This window comes from Ovis aries, chromosome 9, assembly GCF_016772045.2.
Source record: "Ovis aries strain OAR_USU_Benz2616 breed Rambouillet chromosome 9, ARS-UI_Ramb_v3.0, whole genome shotgun sequence".
Lineage (NCBI taxonomy): Eukaryota > Metazoa > Chordata > Mammalia > Artiodactyla > Bovidae > Ovis > Ovis aries.
The window spans coordinates 13,046,629-13,068,107 of NC_056062.1; the positions used below are offsets into that span (position 1 = coordinate 13,046,629).

Below are 21,479 nucleotides of genomic sequence, written 5' to 3' on the forward strand. Positions count from 1 at the left end.
CCTTCTCCATGATACACCTTCACAATGTCCAGGACATAGTCCAAAATTACTCACAAAAATGAAGAACCAGGAAAGAGTGAGATGCTGGAATTAGCTGCCTTAAAATCCTTTGCCAGATTAATTATACTCAAGGATGTGAAAGAAAAGATTCTCCTAATGAATGCACATACTGAAAACCTCAACAGAGAAATAGAAACAATAAAACAACCATGTGGAAATTTGAGAACTAAAATAACCCGTAATATCTGAAATTTTAAAATTCAAATAAAGGGCTTAATAGCAGAATGGATATGATAGAGGGGAAAAGTCAGAGAACTTGAAAACAGATGAATAGAAATCATCCAATCTTAATAGAGAAAAGGAAATTATTTAAAAATTAGCCTCAGGGATTAAAAAGGTAATTTTCACAAGTCTAGCATACCTCCTAGGAGAAGAGAGGGAATTAGGCAGAAAAACGGACTGAAGGACAAACGGCAAAGATTCTCCCAAATTTGGTGAAAAACAAAAATGTACAGATTCAAGAAACTCAGTAAACCCCATTTAGCGTAAAAGTTAATAAAACTACACCCAGGCACATCAGAGCCAAACTGATGAAAATCTTGAAAACATCCAGAGAAAAACAACACGTCACATATAAGGACACAATAATTCAAAATAATTGCTGACTTCTCAGAAATAATGGCCTCCAGAGGACTGTGCAACTTCATCTTTCACATGCTTAAAAACAACAACAACAAGAAAACTCTGTCCAGCTATAATTCTGTACACCAAAAATATCCTTCAAGGGATCTTGTCTTCTTTGAGGCACGCGAACTCTTAGCTGTGACACGTGAGATGCAGTTCCCTGACCAGGGATGGAACCCAGGCCCCCTGCATTGGGAGCACAGAGCTTCAGACTCTGGAACACCAGGGAGGTCCCCAAACGCATTTTCAATTAAAAACACAAACTGAGAGAAATGCCAATAGCCCTGTGCTAAAAGAAATGCTTTAGTTAAAGAGAAATTATGCCAGATGGAAACATATTTTTAGAAAGGAATAAACAGAATCCAAAAAACAAATATCTGATTAAAATGAGAGAAAAAAGTTGTAAACTTGGAAAAAATACAATTAAAGTTAAAAAAAAAAAAGGGAGAGGGAGAGGGTGGGATGATCTGGGAGAATGGCATTGTAACATGTATACTAACATGTAAGAATCAAATCGCCAGTCTATGTTTGACGCAGGATACAGCCTGCTTGGGGCTGGTGCATGGGGATGACCCAGAGAGATGTTATGGGGAGGGAGGTGGGAGGGGGGTTCATGTTTGGGAACGCATGTACATCCGTGGTGGATTCATGTCAATGTATGGCAAAACCAATACAGTATTGTAAAGTAAAATAAAGTAAAAATAAAAATTTTTTTTTTTAATTTAAAAAAAATACCATTGTCTTGTGAAATTTGTAAGATATGTAGATGTAATACATATAAACATCTAGACTATCAGAGTGGGTGAGATGGGGGTACACATTCGCAGGATTTCTATATTACATGTGAAGTGGCAGAATATTAATTCCAAATAAATTATGAAAAGTGAAGTCCACAAAAACACCTGCACGCAAATGTTTAGAGCAGCTCAATTCATAATCGCCAAAACTTGTTGGTAACCAAAATATCCTCTGATAAGTGAATAGAGGGACTTCTCTGGCAGTGCGGTGGTTCAGATTCCATGCTCCTGATGCAAGGGACATGGGTTCAATCCCTGGCTGGGGAACCAAGATCCAGTATGCCACACGGCATGGCCAAAAACAAAAGATAAATTGGAGTACATCCATACAACGGAATATTATCCACCACTTTTTAAAAATGAGCTAGCAAACGTGAAAAGGCTTGGAAGAACTTTAAATGCACATTACTAAGTGAAATAAGACAATCTAAAGAGGCCACATAGTATAGAATTCCAAATATATGATATTCTGGAAAAAGTAACACTGTTGAGACAGTAAAAAGGATCAGTGGTTGTCAGGGGTGGGGAGAGGGCATGGATGAACAGACAGAGCACAGGGGATTTAAGGAAATGAAACTTCTCTGCATGATACTGTAAAGGTACAAACATGTTTTTCTACATTTCCAAAACCCATAAGGCGTAAAACAGGGAGTGAGCCCTAGTGTAAACTCTGGACTCTGGGTGATCATGGTATCAGTGTAGATTTGTCAACTATAACCACAGTGGTGAGGGATGGTGGTGGTGGAAGCTAGGGGGTGGGAGAAGTATTGGGTTGGCTAAAAAGTGTGTTTGGGTTTTTCCAGAAGATATTACAGAAAAACATGAACGCACTTGTTGGCTAACCCAATATATGGGAGCTCTCTGCACTGTCTATTCAATTTTTCTGCAAACCTAAAAGTGATCTAAAATATAAAGTCTTAATTATTTTTTTTTTAAGAAAACACAAACAGTGGTTGGATAAAATACTGAAACATGCCATAACACTCAGGACCCTTGAGAATATTATACCAAGTGAAAGAAGCCAGTCATAAAAACCACATATAGTATGATTTCATGTATATGAAATGTCTAGAAGAGGCAAATGTATAGAGACAGAAAATAAATTAGTGGCTGCCCTGGGCTCATGGGGGTGGGGTGTCTGAATGAAACGGGAAATGAGTGCTAACGTGGGATTCTTTCGAGATGAGGAAAATGTTCTGAGAGTTGCCGTGGCCACGGCTGCACAACCCTGTGAATCTACTAACCACTGAACTATACATATTAAGTGGGTGAACTGACGCCGTGTGAACTGTATCTCAATAAAACTGTCATGTTCTGAAGTAAAGCTGCAGATTTTTTAAAGTAACTGCTTAGAAGCCATAGCGTGCATACTTTAAACATCAGAATGCTGAAGAACACTGAAGAAGTCTCTAGACTTCTAGAGATAGAAGATAGACTTCTCATAGTGATAATTCAGCAGGAAGGCATGTCATAAATATCCACATGCCTAACAACAGAACCTCAAAACAAACCAAGCAGGAACTGAAGGAACCAAAGCCAGAAACAGACAGAAACTTTAGTTTCTTAACAGGTAACAGAAGTAGATCCAAAGTGTGTGTGTGTGTTGGGGGGGGGAGGAGGTGTATTAATACTGCACACAATACCATCAACCACCTCGTCTAAAATAAATATGTTGAGGACTGACACATGTACACTACTGACGTATAAGAGAGAGAACTAACGGGAACGTACTGTATAGCTCAGGGAACTCTATCCAATGCTCTGTGGTGACTTAAGTAGGAAAAGAAATCTAAAAAAGAGGGAATATGTGTATACATATAACTGATCCACTTTGCTGTACAGCAGAAACTAAAGATTGCAAAGCAACTCTACTCCAATAAAAATTAATTTTAAAATATGTTGAGTATAACAAGCAGTGGTTAAGCATTCACTTCATAATGTTTTGTCTCCTTGGAACCCCTAAGGATCTTTCAGTGGTCTGAGATATTTCTTTAAGATTTCCTATGATCTTCCTTCCTCTTATCATTTATGTATTTACTCTGGGCTGTGCCAGGTCTCCACGGCCACACATGAGCCTTCTCTGGCTGCGGCAAGGGGCGCCGCTCTCTGGTTGCGGGATGCGGGCTTCTCGGTGCGGGGGCCTCTCTGGCTGCGCAGCACTGGCTCTAGGCTGCGTGGGCTTCAGGCGCTGCGGCCTGCAGGCTCTGGAGCACAGGCTCAGAGGTTGTGGTACACAGGCTTCGTTGCCCTGCAGCATATGGAATATTCCTGGACCAGGGATGGAACCTGTGTCATTGGCAGATTCTTAACCAGTAGATGAACCATCAAGGAGGTCTTCTGAGAGGAGGTGACCAAAGTAATCTGTACAGATGCCTTTTCATTTCTTAACACCCTTTCCAAACACGAAGACTTATTCAAAACCATCCCATTTTCCCCAAGACACAATCCCTGTATTCTTTCCTGTCAGATGTTTTCTCTACTGCCTGGAACCCAGGTGGTTTTGACAAGAAGCCCTGCTCCCCTGCAGAAGTGTGCTGGGGGCCAATCACAAGCCATCAGCCAAAGATAGACAGCAGCCAGGCAGGTGGGTCTGGAGTGCTGCAAACGGCGCTTCATCACACAGCAGTGGCACCTGGCAGACACTTGTTCTTTTCCTGTCAGCAAGCAGCAAAGGCGAGGTGCGAGCTGGAGCCTCCTGCTTTTCCCAGGAGGTGGTTTCACTGCCAACGCCTTGTGATGCTCTCCAGGGTCTTAGGCTTCATAGCACGGTTGCTTTTCAGCATTTACCTGCCAGCTTCTGACTCATGACACCTGTACAACCTCCTTCAACAGACTGTGCTTAGTTACTCAGTTGTGTCCGACTCTTTGCGACCCCATGGACTGTAGCCCGCCAGGCTCCTCTGTCCGTGGGGATTCTCCAGGCAACAATACTGGAGTGGGTTGCCATTCCCTCCTCCAGGGGATCTTCCTGACCAGGGATCGAAGCTGGGGCTCTTATGTTTCCTGCCTTGGCAAGCAGGTTCTTTACCACCAGCGCCACCTGGGAAGCCCAAGGATAGCAGGGGGAACATGAAAAGAGAGGAGGTGCCTGGTGTGGTTATGTACACCATGGGAGGATGTCAGGGACAACTTCTTTTTAAAAAGGAAGAAAAGCAAGTTGCAAAACTGTGTTCTTTCATCCAAGAAATATTTACTGAGGGAATTCCCTGGCAGTCCAGTGGTTAGGACTCCATGCTTTCACTGCTGAGGGCTTGGGTTCAATCTCTGGTCAGGGAACTAAGATCCCACAAGCCATGCAGCAAGGTTAAAAAAAAAAATATATATATATATATATATATATATATATATTTACTGAGCATGCACCATTCTAGGCACTTCAGTTCAGTTCAGTCGCTTAGTCATGTCCGACTCTTTTAGACCCCATGAATCGCAGCACACCAGGCCTCCCTGCCCATCACCATCTCCCAGAGTTCACTCAGACTCAGGTGCATCCAGTCAGTGATGCCATCCAGCCATCTCATCCTCTATCGTCCCCTTCTTCTCCTGCCCCCAATCCCTCCCAGCATCAGAGTCTTTTCCAATGAGTCAACTCTTCGCATGAGGTGGCCCAAGTACTGGAGTTTCAACTTTCGCATCATTCCTTCCAAAGAAATCCCAGGGCTGATCTCCTTCAGAATGGACTGGTTGGATCTCCTTGCAGTTCAAGGGACTCTCAAGAGTCTTCTCCAATACCACAGTTCAAAAGCATCAATTCTTCAGCGCTCAGCTTCCTTCACAGTCCAACTCTCACATCCATACATGACCACTGGAAAAACCACAGCCTTGACTAGACGGACCTTTGTTGGCAAAGGCAACACTAGGCACTTAGGACACTGCAACTAATGAAACAGACAAACCTGGCAAATAAGCAATCCCTGTCTTAAATGGTGATAAGTAACATGAGAGAAACAGAGCAGGAGGAGGTGGGGTATTGTCGACTCACAGCCTTAAATGGGGCAGATGGGGAAGGCCTTCCTGAGAAGGGGACCTTTCTGCGCGTCTGAAGGTCGTGTATCTTGGTCTGCATACATATGCCTGGTGCTTCCCTGGTGGTTCAGTGGTGAAGATCTGCCTTGCAATGCAGAGAACAAAGGTTCGATTCCTGGTTGGGGAACTAAGATTCCACACGCCATGGAGCAACTAAACCAACAACTAGAGAGTCCACAACGAAGATCCCAGGTGTGGAAACTAGGACCTGATGTAACCAAATAGATAAATAAATATTAAATGTTTCTGAAAAGCCAGCCTGGCCTCAAATGATTTCAAGAGGTCCCTAAACCCCCCAGTATTCCCCTGCCTTCTTCTAAAGCCTGAAATTTCTTTAATGAGGGGGGAAAGAAACCTATTTAATTCCATTTAATTCTATTAAATTCCTATTTAATCCTGTACTACCAAAGAGAAACATCTGATGGTTTTGGGAAAGCTGGCGCACAGCACTCCCATGTCACCAGGTGACCATGGAAGCGCACAGCTGAGGCCTGGACTTTGCTCCATCACAAGGGAAGGGGAGCACAAACCTCAAGAAGAAGGTGGGTCACTGAGTTAGAAGGAACGAAGGCGGCCGTCAGACAGCACTCGTCCCAGCTCAGCTGCCTCTGCCTGTTTGGCGCAGGACAGGGCAGCTCTCTGCCGTGTGGTGAGCATGTCCTGTGACTGAAACCAGGCAATTCCAGTACGCTAACCATGACGTTCACACAAGGCAATTTAGCAGTGACCGGGCACCCTGGACACTCACTGATCAGCAGCGCTACGCTGGATCCTCACCTCCTGTACCATCTGCACTAAAGCGAGAAGGGAGCTCTCTAGCAGACCCACTCTGAAAGAAAGGCTGAAGGAAATTCTTCCCATTCAAAGAGAATAATACCAGAGGGAAACACATTTCCAGAATAAAGGAAGAGCACTAGAAATGGCATGTAGTACTAGAAATAACTATGTAAGTATGAGACTTGTGGTTTTTCGGTCTGTGCCATCCAACGTGTGGGATCTTGGTTCCCCGACCAGGGGTGGAACCCTTGCCCACGGCAGTGGGCGCGCCTAGTCTTAATCGCTGGACGGCCGGGGCGTCCCTAATTGTAAAGACGTGGGCAAAGCAGCCAGCTTTTCACAATTCTTATTTAAGAAATATGTATTTTTATGTATTTATGTAGCTGTGGCACTTGGGACCTTCCATCTTCACTGCAGCAGGTGGGATCTACTTCCCCGACCAGGGATCAAACCCAGGCCCCGAGCACTGGGAGCACAGAGGCCTAGCCACTGGACCCCCAGGGAAGTGCCGAGACTATTCTGTATGCATATACGTATGACAGCAGAAAGCAGAATTTCCAACACTGTCTGAAGCAGTTTCTGATGCACGAAGATGTAGCACTAAGTGGTGGTGTGGCTTCCATGTTCCCCTTGATATGGCACAATCCAATTTCCAAGCAGACAGAGAAAAGCTAAATATGAATACTATAATCTCCAGAGCAACCACTAAAATAGAGATACATGGTGAAAAACATCAATAAAAATGATTAAAATGGAACACTAAGAATATAATCAACAGTACAGTCTATAATAATGTAGGGGAGTATGGTCAGTAATAAAGTAATACCTTTCATGGTGACAGATGGTAACTAGATTTACGGCGATCATTTTGAAATGTACAGAAATGTCCAATCACTATGCTGTGCACCGGGGAACTAACAGAGTGCTGTAGCCAACTATACTTCAAAAATAAACAAGTTCATAGAAAAAGAGATCGGATTTGTGTTACTGGAAGTATGCAGAGGGGTGTTGGGAGGGGAATTAGAACAATCTGTTCAAAGGGTACAAACTTTCAGAGCACCACCAAGCCGGGTCAGGCGGCCGACCGGGGAGACCCAGCCCTCCCGGCCTCTGCCGCTGGACCCAGATCTAGAAGGAGCCCCGCCACCAGCCTACCAGAGCTGCGAGCCCGAAACACCGAGGGGCACCCAGCCAGCCCGGCTCCCACCACCCGCCAGCCAGCCGGCCCGTGTCCAGGCGCGTCCTCCCGTCCACGGGCTTGCCGGAGACATGCGCTCCGGCAGGCGATCGATCGGAGCGCTCCAGAAGGGCACGCGCCTGCTGCTAAGACAGATCCCCTTCTGCCGCCTGCAACTCTCTCATCCAACCAGCCTCCCATCCCTTCCCCTGCCCTGAGAGACTGTCTCCTCCTCTCCCACCTCCGCCGCCCAGACCAGGAGAGCCGTGCCCGCCGTCTCTAAGCCCCTGGAGCTGACATCAGCCACTAGTTAGGTCCCAAGAGTAAGGACCAGGACTCGAGGACACAGTCTATCTTCTCCTGAGTCTCCTTCTCCTCTCCACTCCTCCCCCCATCCCCGCTCCTTCACCGGCAAGAGAAATACCTATTAAATTCACTCGTGGTGTGGACTTCAGTTGGCAAACCCAGGCTCTGTTGGCCCTGAAAGAGGCTGCAGAAGCGTTTCCAGTTCGTCTCTTCCAGGATGCCCGTCTCCTCTCCTTACACGCTGGCCGCATCATGCTCTCCTCAAAGGATGCTCAGCTGGCCTGGAGGATCAGAGGCCAGGATAAGAGACTGCCAGGGAAATAGGAAGTACCACCAGAAGACTTTTGATATTGTGTGTGATGAAAATGATTAGTGAGGGTGGATATTAATAATGGTGCAGTCAGCCAACTGAATTCAAACTAAATGGAAGGACCAAGTTCTGTTGTTTGATACATTTTAACCCTTTGGAAAAACCTTTTCCTGTTCTACATCAACTCATTTTTATGTAAACACTGGAATAAACCTTATCTATGAATACATTTTTTAAAAAGGTACAAACTTTCGGTTGTAAGATAAATAAGTGCTAGGGATATAATCTACAACACAATAAATAACAATTAATAAACACTGTTCTATGTTATATATGAAAATTGTTAAAAAGGAGACTGAAAAGGTTGACTTAAAGCTCAGCATTCAGAAAATGAAGATCATGGCATCTGGTCCCATCACTTCATGGGAAACAGACGGGGAACCAGTGGCAACAGTGTCAGATTTTATTTGGGGGGGCTCCAAAATCACTGCAGATGGTGACTGCAGCCATGAAATTAAAAGACGCTTACTCCTTGGAAGGAAAGTGATGACCAACCTAGATAGCATATTGAAAAGCACAGACATTATTTTGCCAAGAAAGGTCCATCTAGTCAAGGCTATGGTTTTTCCAGGGGTCACGTATGGATGTGAGAGTTGGACTGTGAAGAAAGCTGAGTGCCGAAGAATTGCTGCTTTTGAACTGTGGTGTTGGAGAAGACTCTTAAGAGTCCCTTGGACTGCAGGGAGATCCAACCAGTCCATTCTGAAGGAGATCAGCCCTGGGATTTCTTTTGGAAGGAGTGATGCTAAAGCTGAAACACCTGTACTTTGGCCACCTCATGCGAAGAGCTGACTCATTGGAAAAGACTCTGACGCTGGGAGGGGTTGGGGGCGGGAGGAAGAGGGGACAACAGAAGATGAGATGGCTGGATGGCATCACCGACTCGATGGACATGAGTCTGAGTGAACTCCGGGAGTTGGTGATGGACAGGGAGGCCTGGCATGCTGCGACTCATGGAGTCGCAAAGAGTTGGACACGACTGAGCGACTGAACTGAACTGAACTGAAGACAGTAAATCTCAACAGTTCTAATAAGGAAAAATACTATTTTTCTTTTTTTTCATTTTGCATCTATATGAAATGATAAGTGTTCACTAAACCTACTGTGGTAACTATTTCAAGATGTATGTAAGTCAAATCATCCTGTAGACCTTAAACTTATACAGTGTTGTATGTCAATTCTATCTCAATAAAACTGGAAGAAAAAAATGAAATAGAAGGAAAAAAAGGAACACTGAGCAATATTCAAGTAATCCAGGAAAGAAAAAAAAATTGAAATAAAAATATAGAGAATAGTTATATGTCAACTATACCTCAATAAACACACACAGGGGACAAACAGAAAACAAATAATAAAATGACAGACTTACACCCAAATATATTAATGGTCACATTAAATGTAAATGGTCTCATTATATGGAAATGGTCTAAATGCACAGACTAAAAGAAAGGGACTATCAGACCCAAATCCATGCTCTCGTCAGGAAATCTACTTCATGTTTTAGTAGAAGGATGAGTGAAACAAGCCATAAAAAATATTTCTTTCTGTAGAGTGACTATATTAACACCAGAAGAAGCAGACTTTGGAGGAAGGAAATTACCAGAGATAAAGAAGGGCATTAAATGATTTCAAAATGTCCACTCACCAAGAAGATATAATAAGCCTAAATGTAGATATACCTGTTAGGTAAAAGACGACGAGGTACACCAAAAAATGTTTAATGGGCTTTAATGGCAAAGCACTCCTGGGCGGGGTTCCCGACCCAAACGGGGCAGGTCGAGGAAATCCGCGCGCCTGACCGCGTTGGTATATGCACGTTGCGAGGGATGGCTGGGCTAGTGGATGGAGGTTTGGATAGGCTGCTGGTTCGTGGCGTGGGGAGCTGATAGGTTTCTCTATGCAGCTGGGGCGGGACGGCTTTAGCTGGCGTAGTGTGCTGTCATTGGTCCCTGGCATCTGGGAGGCTCCCTCCGTTAGGGACTGAGGAGGGGGCGGCTCGTCATGGCAACCGGCGAAGTGTGCTGTCATTGGTCCCTGGGATCTGGGAGGATCCTCCGTTAGGGACATTCTCGCTGGCAGGAGGGAGAGGAGGGGCAGCCCACCATGGCCCCCCACGTCCGACCTTACAATACCTAAGGAGTATGTCAAGGCTGTATATTGTCACTCTACTTATTTAACTTATATGCAAAGTACACTATGCGAAATGCCAGGCTAGATGAAGTACAAGCTGGAATCAAGATTACCAGAAGAAATATAAATAACCTCAGATATGCACATGACACCACCCTTAAGGCAGAAAGCAAAGAACTAAAGAGCCTCTTGATGAAAGTGAAAGAGGAGAGTGAAAAAGTTGGATTAAAACTCAACATTCAAAACACTAAGATTATGGCATCTGGTCCCATCACTTCATGGCAAACAAATGGGGTAACCATGGAAACAGTGAGAGACTTTATTTTCTTGGGCTCCAAAATCCCTGCAGATCCCAAATCCCATTTGGGCTCCAAAATGACTGCAGCCATGAAATTAAAAGACGCCTCCTCCTTGGAAAAAAAGCTATGACCAACCTAGACAGCATATTAAAAAGCAGAGACGTTACTTTACCAACAAAGGTCTATCTAGTCAAAGCTATGATTTTTCCAGTGGTTAGGTATGGATGTGAGAGTTGGAGCATAAAGAAGGCTGAGTGCCAAAGAACTGATACCCTGTGGTGTTGATGTTGATAACTGATATACTGTGGTGCTGGAGAAGACTCTTCAGAGTCTCCTGGACTGCAAGGAGATCTAACCAGTCCATCCATAAAAGAAATCAGTCCTGAATATTTATTGGAAGGACTCATGCTGAAGTTGAAGCTCCAATACTCTGGCCACCTGATGCAAAGAACTGACTCATCGGAAAAGACCCTGATGCTGGGAAAGACTGAAGGCAGGAAGAGAAGGAGACAACAGTGGATGAGATGGTTGCATGGCATCACTGACCCGATGGACATGAGTTTGAGCAGCCTCCAGGAGTTGGTGATGGACAAGGAAGCCTGGCGTGCTGCAGTCCATGGAGTCACAAAGAGTTGGTTATGACTGAGTGACTGAATTGAACTGAGATATACCTAAAAATAGTCCAACAAAAAACACGAAGCAAAAATGAACAGAACAACCGCTTTTTCACTTTCACAGCTTTCCTGGGGCAGAATCCTCCAAAAGCCAGTAACTGGTAGAACCACATAAACAGTAGTTGACAAATGCTGGAGGCTAGAGGTGGCAAGATGAAATTTAAAACTCCTGAGCTAGGGGGAGGGAAGGGGGATGACGTGCTTACATGAGTTTTATTTCCAGGAGCCCCATGGGGTCTTCATGATAAAGACTTGAGAAAAAAAAAGAATTAGACTTTCATTATTTAGACAGGGAAGAGAAGAAAACTAACAGTTTAGAAATGTACCCAGAGAAAAATAACCATTTTCAAAAACATCCACACCAAAGGGTGTTTCTTCCCTCAGAATAAACTATTTTATCAGACAGAGCCTTATCAGACATGGGGGAAGGTCAAAGAGCACCTTGACAACTGGAACCTCTTCTAGCCTTCCTGTCTTACAACTGGGATGGAAAAAAAAAAAAAGGATGGGTGGGAGCTAAGAAACTTCTGAAGGGCACAGTCCAGGACCTCATGACCACAAAAACAGTCTAACTCATAGGAATGCCTCCCTCACCCAGCACCTCTCCACCACATGCACGGGGCTCTGGTAGAAAAGCCATGCATTATTCCATGGGCGCTGCCAGACACAGACTCCGTTTCAGATAGAGTTTCTGGGAAAACCCAGAAACAACAGGGAGACAACAGAAGACACCTGAAGCCTCTGACATCTACCACAAGTCCAGCTTTCAACACAAAGTTACAAGTCAAACTAAGGGCAAGAAAAAGCAGAGCTTGAGGAGGCCTGAGAAAAAGCAGGCATGAGAACTTGGCTCAGGTATGGCAAAGATTTTGCAATTATTAGACTGATAATTTAACTATGATTAACGTGCTAGGGGCTGTAAAGGGAAAAAAGTGGACAACCTACCAAAAAATCGATGGGTAATATAAGCAGGGGCTTCATCAGAAGCTCAGTGGTAAAGAATCCACCTGCAATGCAGAAGATACAGGTTTGGTCTGGGAAAATCCCATGGACAGAGGAGCCTGGCAGGCTATATAGTCTATGGGGTTGCAGAGTCACACATGACTGAAGCAACTGAGCATGCATGCAATATAAGCAGAGATACGGGAACTCTAATAAAGAAGCAAAAATAAATGCCAGAAATCAAAAATACAGTAACAGAAATAAAGAATGCCTTTGATACATTCATCACTAGACAGGACATGGCTGAGCAAAGAATTCAGTAAGCATTAATTTATATCATAGAAACGTCTCCAACTAAAAAACAAAGAGAAAAACTAACAGGGAGGGGGAGAAAAAGGAATAGAATATCCAAGAATTGTGAGACAATTACAAAAGGTGTAATATACGCATAATTGAAACATGAGACGATGAAACAAAGAAATGAACAGAAGAAACATCTGAAGTCACAATGGCTGAGAATTTTCCAAAATTAATGGCAGATTCCAGAGGACATATCCAGGAATTTCAGAGAACAACCAATCAGGATATATCGCCAAAGGAGTACACCTAGGCACATCATATTCAAACTGCAGAAAACCAAAGACAAATCCTTAAGGAAAGCCTGAGGCGGGGAAACCACCTCACTCATAGAGGAACAAAGTAAAGAATCACATCTGTCTTGTCAGAAACCACGAGCAAGAGAATGAAGTAACACGTCTGAAGAGGTGAATGAATAAGCCACCCACCTATGGCTGTATATCCAAAGAAATTATTCTTCATAAGTGAAGAAGAAATAAAGACTTCCTCAGACAAAAACTGAAGGAATGTATTGCCAAGAGACCTGCCTTGCAAAAACTTTGTTCTTCAGAGAAAAGGAAAATCATATATACTAATAGGTCAGAGATTCAGATCAACATTTAAAAAGGGAAAGCGTTAGAGAAAGAATAAATGAAGGTAAAAGAAAGCATTTCATTCTTTTTTCTTTCCTTTTTTTTTTTTTGGGCGACACCTCGTGGCTTGTGGGATCCTCGCTCCCGGACCAGGGATTGAATCCACACCCTCGGCATTGAGAGCATGGAGCCCTAACCCCCAGTCCACTGGCAAATTCCCTCATGTTTTCTATTATTAATTGATTCAATATATAACTGTTCAAAATAAAAACAGCAACAAGGTGCTGGTGATCATAGCTTATGAATGAGTGAAACGAACAACTGCAACGTTATAAGGAACAGGAAGGAGGAACTGAGAACACTCTGTTAAGAGGTACTTGCACTATCTGCAAAGTGAAACAGAGTAATTTGAAAGTGGACATAGATTAGTTGCAAATGTGTACTGCAAACTCCAGGCCAACCATAATTTTTTTTTTCAAAAGAAGAATTGATATGCTAAGAGGAGAGAAAATGAAATCATATAAAATGCTCATTAAAGGCAGAGAAGACAAGAAAAAAGAGTGGAGTATATTTTTAAAAGGTAGCAAAGAATAAGTGCAATGAATGGAAGGTTCCTTTACAAACAGAGTAGATATTAATCCAACTGTATCAATAACCACCTTCAATGTGAATGGTCTAAATACACCAATCAAAAGAGTCTGTTAGAGTGGATTAAAAAAGCATGACCCAACTATATGTAGTCTACAAGAAACGCATTTTCATTAAAAAAAAATTAATTGCAGCATGCAGGATTTAGTTCCCTGACCAGGGATCAAACGCTGGCCCCCTGCATTGGGAGTACACAGTGTTAAATGCTGGTCTACCCAGGAAGTCCCCCAGGGGGTTATATTATAGGGCCGAAGGCAGAAGTTTTTAAAAAATGACCTCTCTCTCCCTTTGAAAAAAAAGAAAAAAAAATGCTTACACAAAAATTGACCCATGTGTACATGCATATATATGGTTCCAAGAGTTTTAACAGGTACAGATGTGTATAACTGTCACCACAATGAGAACACAGAAGAGTTCCATCACCAAAACACACGCTGACCTCAAACAGTCCTAACACTAGCCATGTTTGCTGATTCCACAGTCCTGCCTTTTCCAGAATGGCATATAAATGGATCCTTACAGCACACGGCCTTTCTAAACTGGCTCTCTTTCAGCACCGGCGCGGCTACACGGATGGTTGTCGTTTCACAGAGGGCAGTGTTCCAGGTGAGGGTTGCCACAGTGGGTCGGTCCAGTCATTCACCTGATGGACGATGTTAGGATTGTCTTTCTAAAGACAATCTTTTTGATCTTTCTCAAGAGCCCCCATGCTGCAACTAAAACTCAGTGCAGCCAAATTAAACAAACAAACAAACAACTCCATCCTTTGATTCCAATTTAAAAAAAAATCCTGGAGGCAAGGGAACACCAAGATCTGGTACCATCTTAGAATGGAAAAAACAGAAGAAATACACATTGAATTTCAATACATTATCCTGCGGCAGGTTTATAAATGCTAAGGCATATACAGCTAGTTTGATCAAACAGAATCACTTCAACTTACTTTGGAGGGTCTGTCATTGACTTCCCAAGGAGTCTCAGTCTTCCTCCCACCTGAGCAACAAAAGCGTGCAATGTGAAGCTGCAATTCCCTTTTGTCCCACGTGCAGCCTGTAACAGTTTCTGAGGCACTGGAACGGGACAAGCCCCAGGAAACGGAGGTGGGTGGGTCACCTCCTCCCCGGACGCCACTGTGGAGGACAGATGTGGGTGCAGACACGTTTCCAAAAACAAATGAGTAACCTATATTTCTCTGTCTGAAGTAAGAGGCGAGAGCACGCTGCAGCCAGCAGCGAGGAAGGCAGGGCAGACCCAAGGGTGCAGGTCCCGGGACACCTGTCATTACAGACATGTTATCACTGGTCACAGAACCGGCTAGTTTGATCAGCGTTTGATTCTCTACCGAAGCTAGAAATTCCAGAAAAGACTTCACATAAACCTTTTTGTTTCATTTCCAAAATGTCTGAGATCCCAGTGTTAAGTGAGTGGGTATTAGTGTGACGCCTCCTTGCTCACAGGTGAGTCCAAGAACAGACCAGAAGGTCGGCACAAAGTACCCCTGCTGCTGTCTGCAGGCTTCCACACCTGCCAGAGCAATGTCCTCAGGATACCCAGGAAGACGGGCTGATTCCGACAGGCATGAGCTTGCTTTTCTTCATCAAATAAGTAAACCCTTAACAGACACAGTCTTGCTAATGTCAACTTAAAAAATAGTCACAACCTAAAAGTTGAGAGTTACGGTTTTTTGGTGGGAATTTTTAGGACTTCAAGCTTAAAGTAATCTCAAGTAACCCTGGGGAAGGGGGGGAGGGTGTCAGGTCATATAGGTTTGCAACAAAGCGCAAGTAGTCTGAACATCAAAAGTTATTTTTGTGAATTAACGAAAACCAGATATCTCAAGGAATTTAGCACTTTTCTACATATGGGAAGATGCAAGAGTCTGGGCCCACTAAAATCATTTCTCTCACACGCATCTCAGCTATCTGGGGGTCAGTATCCTACGTTTTTTCACATCCTGAGTTTCCTCAGTGCTCACCATAGGGAGTGGTGCAACCTCATGGCTGCCTTATTGCAGGCGCTGTTCTTCCCGGGTGCCCTCGGAGTTCAGAAATCCACATTTGGAGGGCTGGAACTGCTGATGGCTCTGACAGCCTTGTTTACTGATACGGCTGGAAATATTTCATCTCTCACTCATCACTAAAAAAACCGGACTAAAACAACTCAAGCAACAGGTTTCCATTCAGATCTCCTCGGTCCTTCCTCCACAAACCACCGGTCTCCAGGGAGGCACAACACACCAGCAAAGTGAATGGCTAAAAGTTTCACTGTATTTTTCCAGGATACTTAAGAAACAGACCCTTGAAGGGAGGGGGTGAGGGGGGTTGGTCTGAATGAATTAGGTGCGCCCAGCCTTAGGGAAGGAGGTGGAAACCAAAACTATCTGAGGGATGTGAGGAGTCTGGGATCTGCCACGGTGGGGGGTTGGGAGTTAAACCGATAACCTGGGAAATTCGGGGGGCGGGGGAGACAGAGCCGCGGGAGCCGGCGACACCTACTCGCAGACGCCCTTGGTAAGGGTTTGCTTTGGAAAAGTGGCAGGGGACCCAGTTCCGGAGAGTGGTCGCTGAGGGGTCTCGCGAAGGCTTCGGACAAAGAACAGCGGGGACAGCAGTCACTGGAAGGTCGGGACCCCGGCGGCCCCTCCCCCCCACCCCGGGTCGGGAGGTGGCTACCTGTTGAGGAAGGCGTTGCCGAAGGCGTTGAGCTTGCGGAAGGGCCGCCGCGGGTCGACGACGAGCGCGTTGCCGGGCACCACGCCCCTGGTGGGGCCGTGCATGACCGCGATGGTGGGCTCGGGCCCGATGCGCATCCCCGGGCAGTCCTGCTCCATCAGGTGCCGGATGAAGATGGTCTTGCCCGTGCTGTACTGGCCCACGAGGAGCACCATGGGCTTGTTGTCGAAGTCGGCGTCCTCCAGCGCGGCCGAGTGGAACTCACGGAAGCGGTAGTGCTCTTCCAGGGGCAGCAGCTTCTGCGCGTACAGCTGTCGCAGCCCCTCGGACACCGTCTGGAAGAGCTCCGGCTCCTTCTTGCGGGGGGCATCCTTGTTGACATGCTGCTGGACACCGGGCTGGCTGCTGCAGGGTAAAGGGCCGGCTGAGAGCCGAAAGAGGACGCGGAGCCGAGGCTGGGCCCGGCGGGCCGGCTGAGGGGGCGGTGGGGCAGGGGGGCGGGGAGCGGCCCGCATTGCGCAGGCGCACGGCACGGCCGGCCGAGTGCCCTTCTGCACAGTGGAACGCGCGCCCAGCCGAGCGCTCCTCTGGAGGCCCGGCGCGCGCGCGCCGCCGCCACTGGGGGCCGCGGGGAACTAGGAGAGAGAAGGAGGAGCCCCGCCCGCGCGCTCCGCGCCACGCCCTCCCCTCCCCCTCCTCTCCTTGGCCGATTGCAAATCTCGCGAGCGCCGCTAGTTCCGTTGCAGTTCCCCCCCAGCCCCCGCCCAGGCCCGGGTGCCGTGGCAACCGCACCTGTTTCGCCCCGCCCCTTGGGGGGTGGCTCGCGGATGTGCTGCGGTAGCGAAGGCGGCTGGCCCGAGTGCGGCGCGCGGAGGTCCCAGGGTCTGCACGTCTTCCTCCCCTGCGAGATTCCCAGTTGGACGCCCCACCGCGGCTCCCTCAGTGGGCGGCCCTCCGCCTCCCACTCAGAATCCCCAGAAGCAGGGGAGAACCCTGGGTGCCGTGCGCCTCCTGTCTGCACTGCCCTTCCTCGCCTCCTCTCGCCCCTGCTTCCCTGACACTGCTTCTCATCCCCTCGTCTTCTATCTGCTCTGGGAGAAGGAGAGACAGGAATGAGGTAGTGGAGAAAGCTGAGAGAGTAGACCATCCGAGGCGGGGTGATGACCGGGGAAATAAAAATGGGAAGGGAGGAGGCTAGTGGGGAGAGTCTGAGCCGTCGCAAGAGACCTGAGCGCCCCACAGGCCAGGAATTGGGAGCTGGACACTAGCAGTGGAGGACACATATGACACAGGACACGTGAGGGAGAAGAGACCGCCTCCCTCAAGAGGCTGCTTCTGAGGGTGGGGAAGTGGGGTGAAGAGGAAGTTAGGCCCTCTGGCACTTCGAGTTTTGAGGAAGTTAATCAGAAATTCCCTATGTAGGGTGGAGGGGAAACGTGGGGCAACAGTGAAATCTTGTGGGAACTCGGGGAATTAAAAAACCCAAATCCTTCCGCCTTCCTCTCTGGGTCACCACCAGTTACCATGCTGTACTCTGACCTGTGCCCCCTGCCCTTACCGGTTCCTGGCTCTTCCGTTAGGCTTATTCCCCCGCCGTCATCCCGGGCCGCACATAGGTCCCCTTGGCTGTCCAGGCTGGTGAGAATCTTCAGTGGGTGATGTCAGAGCTCTGGGGACTGTGGTGGTTATGTAACCGGTATCAGGACACCAAAGTGGCGCGGGGGTAGTGGTGAGGGGGGCGCTCCTGGATAGGTCTAAAATGTACCTGGGAGCGTGAAGGCCTCCCGTCCAACTTTCTGGCTGCTGGGAAATGTGGAAACCTGGAGGGCTGGGTGCCCGTTATCAGGCACCTGTTATCAGGGAAGAGAGCAGGCTGGCAGGCTAAAAGGACAGATGCAGGAACTCACATCTGAGAATGAGCAGAATATCAGAGGAGCTGAGTCAAGTGGGAACCAGAGGGGGCCAGATGGGAGGTTTGCTCACCCACCCCTTGTAGGATCAGGTCTCAGTGTCTTCTGAGGGAATAAACCACATTAAATTGATTGCCTTCCCTCCACCCCCCACCTCACCCCATTAGAGAGCAGCTGAGTAATTCCAGCCCTGTCTGCAGTCTTAGCTCTCTGACTTAACTGCTTTTATTTGGGACTTCATTAGCATTCTTTTCCTCAATCACAGTCAAACACAGAAACCACGAGACTCTGGCTTTCTCCTCAAAAGAGAATATTGAGACTCCTAGGCAGGGCTGTCACCCGTCCAGACCTCCCGGGCCAGCCTTAGAAGCCAAAAGGACTTGCTTCCTCCATAGTACTTTGAGGGGTCCGACCCAGAGATGCAACTTCTGGGGTGTTCCAGGGAAGGGCCTGAGGCGGAGGATCCTGAAAGAGGGAGGTGAGCTGGCTCCACCTCCCTGGCCTGGGGCAGAGATGGGGAAGAGAGGGCTGACACTCCCACCCACCTCCCAGGGAGGGGCCACTGAGGTTTTTCTGGTCAGAGACACCACTGCACACCCATCCCACCAGCCACATAAAGGAGCAGTGGCGGGACTGGAAGAAAAAACCAAGGGGAGAAAGACAAGAGGAAGCCGAAAAGTTTTCATAGAATGCTATGTGAAAGTTCCTAGAAAAAACTAGAAGCCTAACCAGAGGGAACAACTCAGCACACCAGGTGGTTTGTTTTTTGTTTTTTTTTTTTGGCCGTACAGCCCGGCAGGAAGGATCTTAGTTCCTTAACCAGGCAAGGACGGCACCCATGCCCCCTGCATTAGAAACAGCGTCTTAACCACTGGACCGCCAGGGAAATCACCAGGTGTATGCTTTCAACAGCAATGAAAGCAGACAGACCTGTAAACTGCATCATCACACAAATCTCATTTAAAAAAAAAAAAAAACTGCAGAAACAACAGAACAAAGCAGAAATCTAGCACACTTTTTGACTCCACTGAAAGGTTGTTGTTTAATTACGACGCAGGGATTCTTGGCCCCCGGAGGAGAAGAATTCAATCTGGGGCCAGAGACAACGCTTGATCGCTCAGAGCTTTTGTGTAATCAAGTTTTATTAAAGTATAAAGGAGATAGAGAAAGCTTCTGACATAGGCATCAGAAGGGGGCAGAAAGAGTACCCCCCTGCTAGTCTTCAGCTGGATGTTATATAGTTATCAGCAGTCTGTTAATGAAAGAAAGGAATGTCTCAAAACTTAGAATGGCACCAGGCCCCTCACCCATAAGATGTATTTTGGGATAATCTTGGCTCCAAATGGTTCATCTTGGGCCATAAAAGGATTAACTTGAATCATGAAGAAGGGCAGAGCACCATACAAATAGTTTCATTTACATAGATTAGAGGAACATTATCTGAGTATAACATACTGGTTTATCAAGTAGGCTCTGAGCCCAAAAGGCGGAACCGGAACCGACTTGAAGACAGAGTTTAGGGTAAATGCATAGTACATTAGCATAGCTTAAAATAAATATTTCCATAAGAAAAAGGCATTGGTTAACTTTAGGTGAAACCAGGTATCATGACAACACAGAATTTTAAGAGAAACCTCCTTTTAAATTTGTATAGAGAAGGAAAAAATATCCCTAGTTTGTTTCCTCCTGCCGCTTGAGAGAGAGAAAATGTCTGACACTTGCAGGCTATTCCCTCCATTTGGAGACCCCTGGCCTTCCTGCCTGTTACCCTCTCATCCACATGCTGCTTTCCTCCACAGCAGAGGCAAGGACAGAGCCTGCAGAGTAATGAGAGCATCCGGGTGAATATACTGCTAAGTCACTTCAGTTGTGTCCGACTCTGTGCGACACCATAGACAGCAGCCCACCAGGCTCCCTGGTCCCCGGCATTCTCCAGGCAAGAACACTGGAGTGGGGTGCCACTTCCTTCTCCAGTGCATGAAAGTGAAAAGTGAAAGTGAAGTCGCTCAGTCATGTCCAACCCTCAGCGACCCCATGGACTGCAGCCCATCAGGCTCCTCCATCCATGGGATTTTCCAGGCAAGAGTACTGGAGTGGGGTGCCATTGCCTTCTCTGGTGAATATATTCTTTCCTTAAAGTTAACCTGTGTTTATCATTTTTTGAAACGTTTGCATAGTTTGCCATTCTGAGTAGTTTCTCTGTGTAGGATAATTGTTGCAATTTATTTTTATTTCAGTCCAGTGACCTTAAAGACTGAGAGAGAAAAAGTAAAACGGGCTCCAGGAGATTTTCTTAAAGCCCTGCTCCCAGCAGTGCAGGCACTGGGGTCTACTTTCTGCGCACAGTCAGAGCCACAGGAGAGATGTCTCGACCTTTGACACCTCCACAGGATGCTCGCTCTTGCTAAATAAACTTTTGATAATACAAAACTAGTATTTCTTGAGCACTCATCTTTTAATGGGCACATTCCTAAAACTGAGGGATTTAGCCTTGTGAGGGAGGTGCTGTTATCATCCCTATATATATATGTATGTATATATATTATCATCTTTATATTAAAAGCAAGGAAACTGAGGCATAGAGAGGTTAGGTAATTTAATCAAAGTCACAGAGTTGGTAAGTGAACACATATTGAGGTCTAACTACACAGAACTACCAACCTTTACATCCTGCCTCATGCCTACTGATAGAATATAAACCCACAAAGCAGTTTTAAATACCAAAAAAAAAAGTTTTGCCATGAATAAGTTCAGGAATCTGAAATCCAGAATATAGGAAAAAACGTCCTTCTAGCTCTAAACCAAACCAAGAACGTCCTAATATACACAAGAATTTTATATTAGGAAACCTAATTATAAGGAAAGAACATTAACGTGGATAGTCCCCCAAATTAAAAGCATTACTTTAACCAAACACTCTGTGTCCCAGTCCATTTCTATTCATCTGTTAAGAAACTTTCCCTTTGCCAGAACCTTTCTCATTTTGTGTTGGCAATAAAGAACACAAGAGAATAAAATAACAAAGACTACAAAATCTATTTAGAAAACCCTAGGAACAATTTGCCCCTGCTCAGTGTTATCCAACTTTCTTATCTTAAATTCCAGCCAAGTCGTTAGGAGCCTAAAGGCAAATCACAC

The 21,479-nt window shown here is 46.1% G+C and overlaps 1 protein-coding gene and 1 long non-coding RNA gene across 22 annotated transcripts in view; one reads left to right on the forward strand and one right to left on the reverse strand.

Moving 5' to 3' along the window:
- LOC106991342 (EH domain-containing protein 1-like) overlaps nucleotides 1–18,102 on the reverse strand; it is a 51,311-nt gene extending 33,209 nt beyond the window's left edge. For 9 of the 21 annotated variants that reach the window (XR_009595027.1, XR_009595026.1, XR_009595035.1 and 6 more), the window contains exon 1: nucleotides 7,886–8,020. Coding sequence is in view for 12 of the 21 variants with exons in the window: in XM_060393634.1 (XP_060249617.1) it covers nucleotides 8,018–8,048; nucleotides 16,432–16,946 (546 nt within the window). In the remaining 9 variants the exon portion in view is untranslated. Of the gene's footprint in view, nucleotides 1–4,875; nucleotides 5,593–7,885; nucleotides 8,049–16,431 lie in introns of those variants that run through there. The other 12 variants (XM_060393632.1, XM_060393639.1, XM_060393631.1 and 9 more) reach the window with 3 other exon arrangements.
- Nucleotides 18,103–18,169: 67 nt separating this feature from the next.
- Nucleotides 18,170–20,774, forward strand: LOC121820290 (uncharacterized). The gene is made up of 2 exons (XR_006060755.2): nucleotides 18,170–20,457; nucleotides 20,579–20,774. It is a non-coding gene; the product is annotated as an uncharacterized LOC121820290 (long non-coding RNA).
- Nucleotides 20,775–21,479: the final 705 nt, after the last annotated feature.